General features: G+C 38.4%; 1 protein-coding gene across 2 annotated transcripts; it reads left to right on the top strand.

The window, feature by feature from the left end:
- The first annotated feature begins 1531 nt into the window (after nt 1-1531).
- LOC116904559 (killer cell lectin-like receptor subfamily E member 1) lies at nt 1532-9615 on the top strand. Of its 2 annotated transcripts, none has more exons than XM_032907354.1 (7): nt 1532-1901; nt 3876-4005; nt 6318-6419; nt 6690-6728; nt 7373-7518; nt 8427-8527; nt 9404-9615. In XM_032907354.1, exons 2-7 carry the CDS (start codon nt 3897-3899, stop codon nt 9513-9515), a joined length of 609 nt encoding a protein of 202 aa, XP_032763245.1. In that variant the 5' UTR covers nt 1532-1901; nt 3876-3896; the 3' UTR covers nt 9516-9615. The 2 variants fall into 2 exon arrangements, with proteins under 2 accessions (XP_032763245.1, XP_032763244.1); XM_032907353.1 differs by having other exon boundaries at nt 3806-4005; nt 9404-9600.
- The last annotated feature ends 225 nt before the right edge of the window (nt 9616-9840 follow it).

The following is a 9840-nucleotide window of genomic DNA, read 5'->3' as shown; positions in this document are numbered from 1 at the left end:
TGTCCAGGTAGAACATGTTGCAGTATTTTATTTGTATGTTTGATCTATATAAATTTTTATTCATTCATTCATTCATTCATTCCTTTATTTTATCCATCCATCCATTTATCCATGTTTTTGTCCTCTAAAAATTTCCTTTCATGTATGTAAGCCTGTCTAGTGTGCTTGTAAATCACCCAGTGATTTCATTTATAATTCAAAGAATTGAAATGTTTTCTTTCTTTCCTTTAAATAGTGTAATTCCAAAATCCCCAAATTTCTTTCCACAGTTGATGACCTTGAGGGACACTTCTCTCCAACACAATTCAAGATATATATATCTTTTCTCCTGATCAACAACTAGGCCAAGTTAGTGTTACTTTGACTCATCTTGAAATTCTTTATTGCAGTCTTAAGTTGAGAATCCAGACATCCCAGTTGCACATAAACCGTAGAGGCCCCAAGACAGGGATTCAGACTCCTCAAACTGTGTAGCCAGGAGGATTGAGCCATTTCGCAGGACTCTTGGGGATATGAAAAGAGACCCAGAATGAGAGCAGCTGGGAGATATAAGACTTTCCATCAGACTGTGGTTCAGGGGATCATGGCCAGGATCTTTCTTACTCTCCCATCCCCATTGGTGGCAGTGTTGGGGCCACAACTCCTCAGAATCCCTGCTACAGAATCCCTGCATGTCTGTCCAGACTTCTCATTACTGAATGCTTCAGAGACTTAGTGATTCTGAAAGTCTGACCTGGGGAGAGTAACAGTAAAGTTTTGTTTTCTCCCTTTTTCGTTTTACTCATGTACTCACTTAACTTTCAATTTTACAAAAGGATGCAGAGCGTGAGACAGAACTGCATAAAGTTTTATGCATTCATAGTCGGAGAAAAATTACATTAGGAAGAAACACATAGGCCAACAACCTATGCCAGGTGATAGAAGTAGGGGAAATAAATGGAGCTTAATTCCTCTGAAGCAAAACGCAGAAACAAAAGAGATAACATGAGCTAATGGGAAAATCCCAGAAGGCATTATGGAGGAGGTCAGCCAATGGCTTAGATGTTCGTTGTCCCAGTCTGTGCTTTCTGAAGCAGAGCTGGGCAGAGCGCTTTTCTTTCTCTCTCTCTCTCTCTTTCTTTCTTTCTTTCTTTCTTTCTTTCTTTCTTTCTTTCTTTCTTTCTGACTGTATTAATATTCTAAAGAAATGTTTTTATCCCAGTCCTTGACAGAGATATTCCTAGGGCATAAGTCTGGGAGCAGGCTGATGATTTATATTTTAAAATACACAACTGCAGTTTTCGAAGGTACATACTTTGAAAAACATGAAGGTCAGACAGTTACAGTCTGGAAGAAAACTGTCTAAAATTTGGTTAAGTTCAAAGGAAGGTTATGAGTGACCACACCCATCCGTGACCACACACACTCAGAGAGAGAGAGAGAGAGAGAGAGAGAGAGAGAGAGAGAGAGAGAGAGAAGCACCTATACATATCTTCTCATGCCATTCTAAGAGTTTAAGCTATGGCTCCAGAGAGGTATGACAACATTTTAGTGAAAATGTTCTTCTGGGAGTAGAATATTTGATCACATGAATATTTGCTTGTTGTTTTCAAGATCCATGACTTGCTGTGCCTGCAGGCCTCGCTTGAGTAAGCTGTGAATGCATGCACAGCCTCCTGAGTACTAAGCAGTGGATGGACACATGATCTTACATGAGTTCTAAGCTATTCTCTCACCCACATTATCGGTGCTAAAGGGAATCGTACAGCATCGATGAGGACTTTGCTATGAGGCTGTGAAGCGTGTTCAAGCAGCTTCCCACCCTGCTCCCAGTTCTGTCTTACATGTTCTGCTCCTGATTCTGCTGATTAGCACATATTAAAGTTTTAACATCCGTTCCTGGAATTTCCTCCTTGCTTCAGGTATGTCTGACCATTTCTGGTTGAGAGTTTGGGACATATAACTGATGCAATTTGTGATTGGGGCAATAGATCCCCCTCAAGGCATGCTTTTAAATTATTTATTGTATCTTTATTTTATATGTATGGGTGTTATGTCTGCATACATGCATGTGCACCCTGTGGGTACTTGGTGCCTCAGGCAACTACAAGAGAGCGTAAGTAGCCTGGATTGGGAGTTACAGCGATTGTGAGCCACCGTGTGGGTTCTGGAAAGTCCTCTGGAAAAGCAGCTAGTGTTCTTAGCTACTGAGCTATCTCTCCAGCCCTGCTTAAGACATTTTTAATTGAAAACAAACACTAACCAGAGCACACAAGGAAGCAAGATTTCATTTTATTTGATTTTTATTCCCAATCTGCAGACATCAATGACAGACCAAAGTAAGGAGAGCAGGACTTCCAGCTTGGTATGGTAACTTTCAGGTATAACAAGTTTTCACAATAAAGCTTCTCTGGAACCGGAGTCAGAAATAAATGACTGTATTCTGGTCAGTGCTACCCAGCTCTGCCATGGAGAATCAAAATTATGAAATACCCTACAGTTAAAATTTCTTCCCCCTTGGTATTTAATCTATCTTGTTTTTTTTTTTTTGTTTTTAATGAGACTTGCTTACATACTAACATAGTACAAAGGTACTATCCAAGGTTCACTCATAATCATCTCACTGGAGAAAAGAGTGAAAAGCACGTCTTAGCCTCAGACTCTAATTACAGACTGTATAATGCTATCCAGGGCTATCAGGTACTGCCAGAACACTAAGAATTCTAGCTGCATGTACTGAAAGTCACCTGATTTGTTGGCTGGATTTCATGGTGTAAGATTCTGTGCTCTTAGAGGAGGCTGAACCTAGAAACTTTGTAGGTGTGTTCAGTATGGAGTTATGACTGACATTTTCAGGCTCAATAACTAATTAGTTTAACAAATCACACCCCTTGAATAACAACACAGGTTTGAAAACTTTTTCGAAAGGTATTTTTTATCTTTTAAAATGTGTTTTAATTAATTCTTTCAGTTTTTTGTTTTTGTTTTTTGTTTCAAATTCAAATTTTGCTTGTCGATTTGTTTGTTTGTTTTTGGTTTTGAGAAAGAGCTTCACTATGTAGCCCTGGCTAGCCCAGAACTTGCTATGGCTATGTAGATCAGGTGCTGGATTCAAACTCAAGAATCTGCCTTCCTCTGCCTCTTGGATCTTTGAATTTTTTTATTTTATATTAAAGACAACAGTTCCTTCCTTCCTTTCTCCCTTTCTTTCATTTCTTCCTTCCTTTCTCCCTTCTTTCCTTTTCTCCTCCACCTCTCTATTCCTTCCTTCTTTCCTTTCCTCTTTTTGTGCATATGTGTGTGTGTGTGTGTTTGTGTGTGTGTGTGTGTGTGTGTGTGTGTGTGTATCGCTTAGAGATAAACTTAGCACCTCGTACACCCTAAGCAAGCACTGTCCTAATAAGCTACACACCCAGTCTAGTCATATTTACGTAAGAACTAAGTTGGCCAGCAGAATTAGAAGTTTAAGGCCTGTCAGTTGTGTAGTGAGAAACAAACAAACAAACAAAAACAAAAACAAAAAACAAGGACTGTAGCTCACTGCTAAAGCATTTACATAGCATGCAACAAGGTGCTGGATAGGAGCCTAAGTACTACAATGTTTTAAAAAATAATTAATTAAATAAGGTTAATGTACTTCTAAGTTTTTGCTAATATGTTTTCATATATATTAGGCTTCAAAGTTGAAAACAGACAGGCATAAAAGCCTATGGGCATTTCTATTCCTCAACACAAGAACTTTTAGAATTATTACTTTATACAATTTTAATAAAATACAACCTTCTCGGATTATAATATGCTAATATTTGCATTACTTTCCTCACAGAATTTTTGTCTTTATAAAGATGAATCAAACACCCATAATCTGTTCTACCCTAAATGTTAATTCCCAGCAGAAGAGCAAAGCAAAAAACAGTATGAAGAATACATTTCATTCAAATGAATTGTCATCCATTGAGCAGAGGCAAAAATACCAAAAACATCTTAAGAAGGACAAAAAGACAGCAGAAGACATCACTGGTGTAGGTATGATACTGTATTCAGTAAACACAGGGGATATTGTTGAAAATTCAGGTTAAGGTTAGTTAGATAGTAGGGATATACAAAAAGTGGGCAGAAAGGTTTCTTTCTTCCTTTCCTTTCCTTTCCTTTCCTTTCCTTTCCTGCCCTGCCCTGCCCTTCCCTTCCCTTCCCTTCCCTTCCCTTCCCTTCCCTTCCCCTTCCCTTCCCCTTCCCCTCCCCTCCCTTTTTCCCCCCCTTCTCTCTTTCTTTCTTTCTTTCTTTCTTTTCTTTCTTTCTCTTTCTTTCTTTCTTTCTTTCTCTGTCTCTCTCTGTCTCTGACTCTGTCTCTGTCTCTCTTCTCTCCCTCTCCCTCTCTCTCTTTTCTTTATGAACCTAGTCAGAAACACACAAGTTAAATTGAAGTATCAGTTTAATCTAGATTATAAGAAAGACCAACTGGTCAACACCACAATGATTAGAGTTATCTAGATTGTTTACATTGTTTGCCGTTAAAGTGAGAATTGCTTTAGCTTTGAATGGAAAAATAAACTGTTGAGAAGTGAAAAAGGATGGAAATAAAATCCCTGGCTATAGAATTATAGAAAATAAAGTATGAAAAACTACTGGATATAGCTGTCTAAGGCATTGGGTTTTGGAATCTTGTTCTGGGGCATTATGAATTTTGTTGGGGTGTTGGGTTTCTGACCTAGGCATAGTATGCAGGAGACTCTTTGAAACTTTACTCTCATAATATACCGAAACAAACAAAAGACGAATGTGTTCTCTTCACACTTGGAACTCAGAACAAGTTGGATACAAGCAAAGATACAATCAAATCTTTGTGAAGGTTTCATGCAGTTAATGTAGTATAGGTTATGGCTTATTTCTGGAGTGTTCCTCCAGTTATCGCAGGCTTGCCTTAAATGTCTGGAAGATCCAAGCTTAGACAGACAAAGGGAGATTAGGAATTGGCAGAGGCCAATTCATATATTGCTAAATAAGGAAGGAAGGAAGGGGGAGGAAGGAAGGAAGGAAGGAAGGAAGGAAGGAAGGAAAGAAGGAAAGAAAATTCAAGCTTAAGTGGTGAAATGCTGAGAACCAGAATGCCACCTTCATTTTCAGTCTTACTTTATTTTTTAAAAGGCAGGGATAATCACAGTGAGGAACATAGCTAAAACAGAAAGAGTAAAGCAGGAATTACGTTTTCCATAGTAATTCTAGTAGTCTGAAATCTTGCCCCCAAACGAAAAGAAAGCAAAATCTCACTGCAAGGAAGCACAGGCTCCACGGAATGTTTACTTGGAGTATGTCGGTCTTCATTTCTTTCTCCTAAGAAGAGAATGTTTCCAGTCAGTGGGGAGTATTTGGAAGAGAATATTTGCAACAAGGCAAAAGGAAAGGAAGGTCAAATAGATGAGAAACACTGACCGAGAGGAAGAGGACTTCTGTGTAGCACTGAGCATCCAGGTGAAGTTTGAATTTATTATGGATGTGACTCAGTCCTAGGCTCTTTGCCAGCAGAGAGAAGGCAGAGTTCCTTCAGCTGACCAGTGCTAGACAGGTAGATGCACTAGAAGGTGCTGGTAGCGTGGCGATGACCCTCATTCTCAGCTCCATTACTAAGTATCTTCCTTGCATGGCACACAATAAACCTTGATACACGCTTGCTGGGCTAAAGAAAAGAGTCAGGACATATGGAAGGGGAAAAGACTGATCAAAGGCTGTTCATTTGTCTTCTTAATTCAGAATGCAATCACCTATACAGAGAATAATTCAGAGCTAAACCCATCTTTTTCCCATTTATGTTTCAAATTGTATTCTTGGTTAGCTCCCTTACCACACAAACCCTCTTCACCCTAAAGAGGGTGGTAGAGAGTAGGGTTTGAGTTTAAATATAAAAATAAAAGGCTTAGTTCTGTTGATTGATTATTTTAACAAAAAAAAAAGCTTTTTACTTCAGTTTCTGTATTATACAACTTGTGAATTGCCAAAGTTTTTGACTTATCTTTATTCAGTGGTATTTGTGTTTCCTATATGGACTTCTGAGCTCTGCTTTAAATTAAACATATTAAACTTGTTCTATGGAACTTTGCAGGTACATTAGTTCCATATACATGTGGTGCTCAATAAGCAAATATATACCTGTTGTTCAGGCATTTTTAAAAACTCATGTGCCATTGTTTTAAACCTTAGGTGAAAATATTTAGCAGGCTGGCTATGAGAATCAGAAATCAGTCACTGGAATGCTCTGCTGATGAAGGCAGCCCCTGGAACAACCTTGCCCATCTCCTCACACCCAATGCCTTTGATCCAACTCTTGGATTTATCTTCCTCAGGGAATTGCTCCCCTCCGTGGAGGCTCATCTCTAGTGTGCTCTGTGCGGTGTGCCTTCTCCTGATGGCTGTAACCATGGTGATGACCATTTTCACCACAAGGTGTAAGTGACTCTTGTCCTCCTCTTGGAAAGGTTTTCAGCATCTTATCAAGTTCCTCCCTGGCTCTGGGTACAGCTGGAGTGCTTGTCTGCTATGTGTGGGACATTGTCTTGGATCTCTGGTAGCATCACCAGAGAACAACAATGAAAACAGCTTCATTTTTAAACCTTGTCTCTAAAATTGCTTATTTGTTATTCTAGAACAGAAGTTTTTCTTATTCTGCTAATGTGTCGATATGAAAGAACTAATTGTGATCTTGACTATTTTTGTAGTATCTTCTGAAAGATCATCTTCTAATATTCGTCAGGAAGGTAGGTGTTGATTTGCTAGCCTTGGTGCACATACCCAATCAGGAAAACTTGCTTATTGCTTATATTACCTCCATGAGTAGCAGTCTTCATGGGCAAGATACTTCAGAATAACTAAGACACGACAGAATGTCACCCAGACATGTAACAACTAACATTAATATGGAACAAAGGATTTTGGCTAACCAACTGTAACAGAATACATAAGTACTGTTGGTGTATTACATACATCGGAATACAGCAAGAACATTCTTGTGAGATTCCATGGTTTTCTACAGAATAAGATTAACATGAGAACAAATTTTGGAGGGCCATTTCTCCAACAACAACAAAAACAAAACGAACCTAAGGATTATATAAAGGGTTATTTCCACTCTGACTTAGAAAAGCTAATGGTTCAGTAGTGAGAATGAATCAGTCTCAGCAGAAACATGTTCTGCGAAATATAAATGGTCTAAAAGTTCAGATAAAAATAAAAGCAGAAGTATGTGTTTCCAGTTCATGGTCTTATTATAATGAGTTCAATTGTCTTTCGATAGAATATTGTTACAGTGTTGCAAGTGGGCAAGTTCTCTGTTTTAACAAGTGAAAAGCACAATCTGGGTCTGTGAATCTCTTCAGTAGAGTGACGGGCACTCCTTCTCTAGGACTCCATCATCCCTGCCCAGAGAACTGGGTTTGGTTCAGGTGCAGCTGTTACTACTTCTCCAAGGAAAAGCTAGTTTGGAGAGAGAGTCAGCGTGCCTGCTTGTCCTTCAATTCTAGTCTCATAAGGATGAACAAAGAGGAGATGGTAAGTTCTGCAACTTGAGTCACAAGGCGTGAGATCCCTGAAGAGATAAAATAGTTTAAATAGAATGCCACCTACACTAGTTTAAAATTAGCACTAGATTCATTGTTGAAGGATAAAACTGCTTTATCTTCTGTGGCACTCTTCATGTCAAGTAGATCTATGTATTATGTGAAAAACATAGGAATAGTGAAATTATTGAGAACCCAAGGATAGAGGATCACAAGTTCAAGGCCTGCCTAGGCTACAGAGAGAGTTGAAGGCAAGTCTGGGCAACTTTAAAAAGCCTCTCTTAAAAAATGATGAATACAGCTCAGTGATAAAACATTTGACAGACATGGAGGGCCCGAAGTTCAGTCCTTAGTACCACCAATAAATAATAAATATATAAATTCATAAACATGTGTAAGGAATTCAGGAAGAAACACTTGTTCTCAGTAACAGATTAGCCAGAGAGAAAAGAAAAATAAACAAGACAAAACAGCTCTGCATAGCCCAACATGATCTAGAAGACCAAATGACAGTGGCAGAGAACTTTTTTCTAACTCCAGCCATGATGTGAGAATAAAGTTAAAGTGTCTACAGTGTGCTTCCCCAATACAGAGCCTCTTTATTAGATGCTTCAAGGTACCACTGTGAAGTGAGTCAAGTGTAAAAACTAAACCTCACTCTTGTCTCAAACTCAACACTATCCTTTTGCTCACTTTGCTTATTTTCCAAATCCCCCACGAGAACAGAAAATTTACACTTTTCCTAGCTTGGGTATGTCTTCTAGTACAGCATCAGGTGTGTGAGGCTGCAGACTTCAGAATCAACATATATAGACGGACTCGACATTTTCAAAGTCACCTCCATAGAACTGATGACGAGAAGGATGCGACCCATAAATATCATTGTTTTCTCACTTTTAGGATTTCTTCTCTTTGAAGTCTTTCTTTTGGGTTGGAGTTTACTACGATGAAACCGGCAAACAGTGGCTGTGGGAAGATCATTCGGTTCTACCCGGTGGGATGTAAGTAGTCACATGGCATCAGGTGTTTAGAAAGCAGTACCCAGACAGATGAAGATTATCCTCACACAATTGTCTTGATACCCTCTTTCCTGGTTTAGATCTACCAACTATCAGTTTCAATAGTCTCTTTCACCCCCACCTCCTCACCCCACCCCAGGAAGGAGCTTTCTTAGCCACCTACTTAGGAAAGGATGGCTTTGCTAGCAACTCCTTTTTATTTGTCTGAGGACAAGTAAACACATCTTTATTTAGCATACATTCCTTTAATTCTAGGGTTCAGGAGTAACCTCCTTAGTTCAGTGTTCTGTCCTTTGGCCTGTCAAGCCAATGACTGCATTATGTAAGATCTAACATCGACCGCAATATGTCATTAATATCCTCCTGGTCTTTAATATTGCATTTGTCATGAGACCAAACGCTGTGGTGCCTATATGTATATTTAGGGGGAGCTATTCACAGTTGGTTTTGTTCTGTTTTCTTTTTCTTTTTTTACTTTTTTACTGTGGCATCGCAGATCTAAGGTAGGGCCTTGATTGTGTCAATATCATGCTCCTCTACTGAGCCACACCTCTCTGCCCTACTCAGAATCTTATTTATTTATTTACTTTTGAATTTGTTTCTCTTTACTTGGACAACCAATTGGCCTTCTTTGTCCTTAGACTCTTTCTTAGTGAAAATATTAATTGATATTTACAATTGCATACTGATTTGATAACTTTATGGTTAACTACCATTTTCCTGTAAGAATTATGGGTTATAGAAATCCTACATTGGATTTTTAACATTTATATGTAGGGTGGGCAATAGTTATGTCTTCTCTTAGGCATTTGAATGCTATAAAATTTTGTGATAACAGTGGAATTTCTTTCGTTTTAGGTTTTCTGGTCTTGAATCTAGTCCGAAAAACTTCTGTGCATCTTATAAATCAAAAGAAGCCTATTTGGCAGAAAACTGTTCAACCAAACTAATGTACATTTGCAAGAAGTAGCATATATAATCCTATAAGTTCATAAAAGATATGAAAATTAAAGTCTTCTTAATTTTTGTCTGGAGTGCTTACTTTAGGAAGGAAATGTGGCAAATGGTTACTTTTGCTTAAATAAAATTGTATTCAAATATATTTCAGTGTCATTTCTTGTCAATTTTTATGCCAACATATTGATTACATGAATTTTAGAAGATACAGTTATCAATGATTTCTGAATGAAATAATGAGGGAAAGCTGATAAGGTCAGGTTAAAGTGTAGCATATATTCCACCATATAAACCTGCTTCCTGAAAGTGACACTTTGAGACATATTATTAATAGCGTG

Source organism: Rattus rattus, chromosome 6, assembly GCF_011064425.1.
Source record: "Rattus rattus isolate New Zealand chromosome 6, Rrattus_CSIRO_v1, whole genome shotgun sequence".
In the NCBI taxonomy this organism is placed as follows: domain Eukaryota; kingdom Metazoa; phylum Chordata; class Mammalia; order Rodentia; family Muridae; genus Rattus; species Rattus rattus.
Note: the sequence above shows the minus strand (reverse complement) of the source record. Positions and strands in the feature narration are given on the sequence as shown.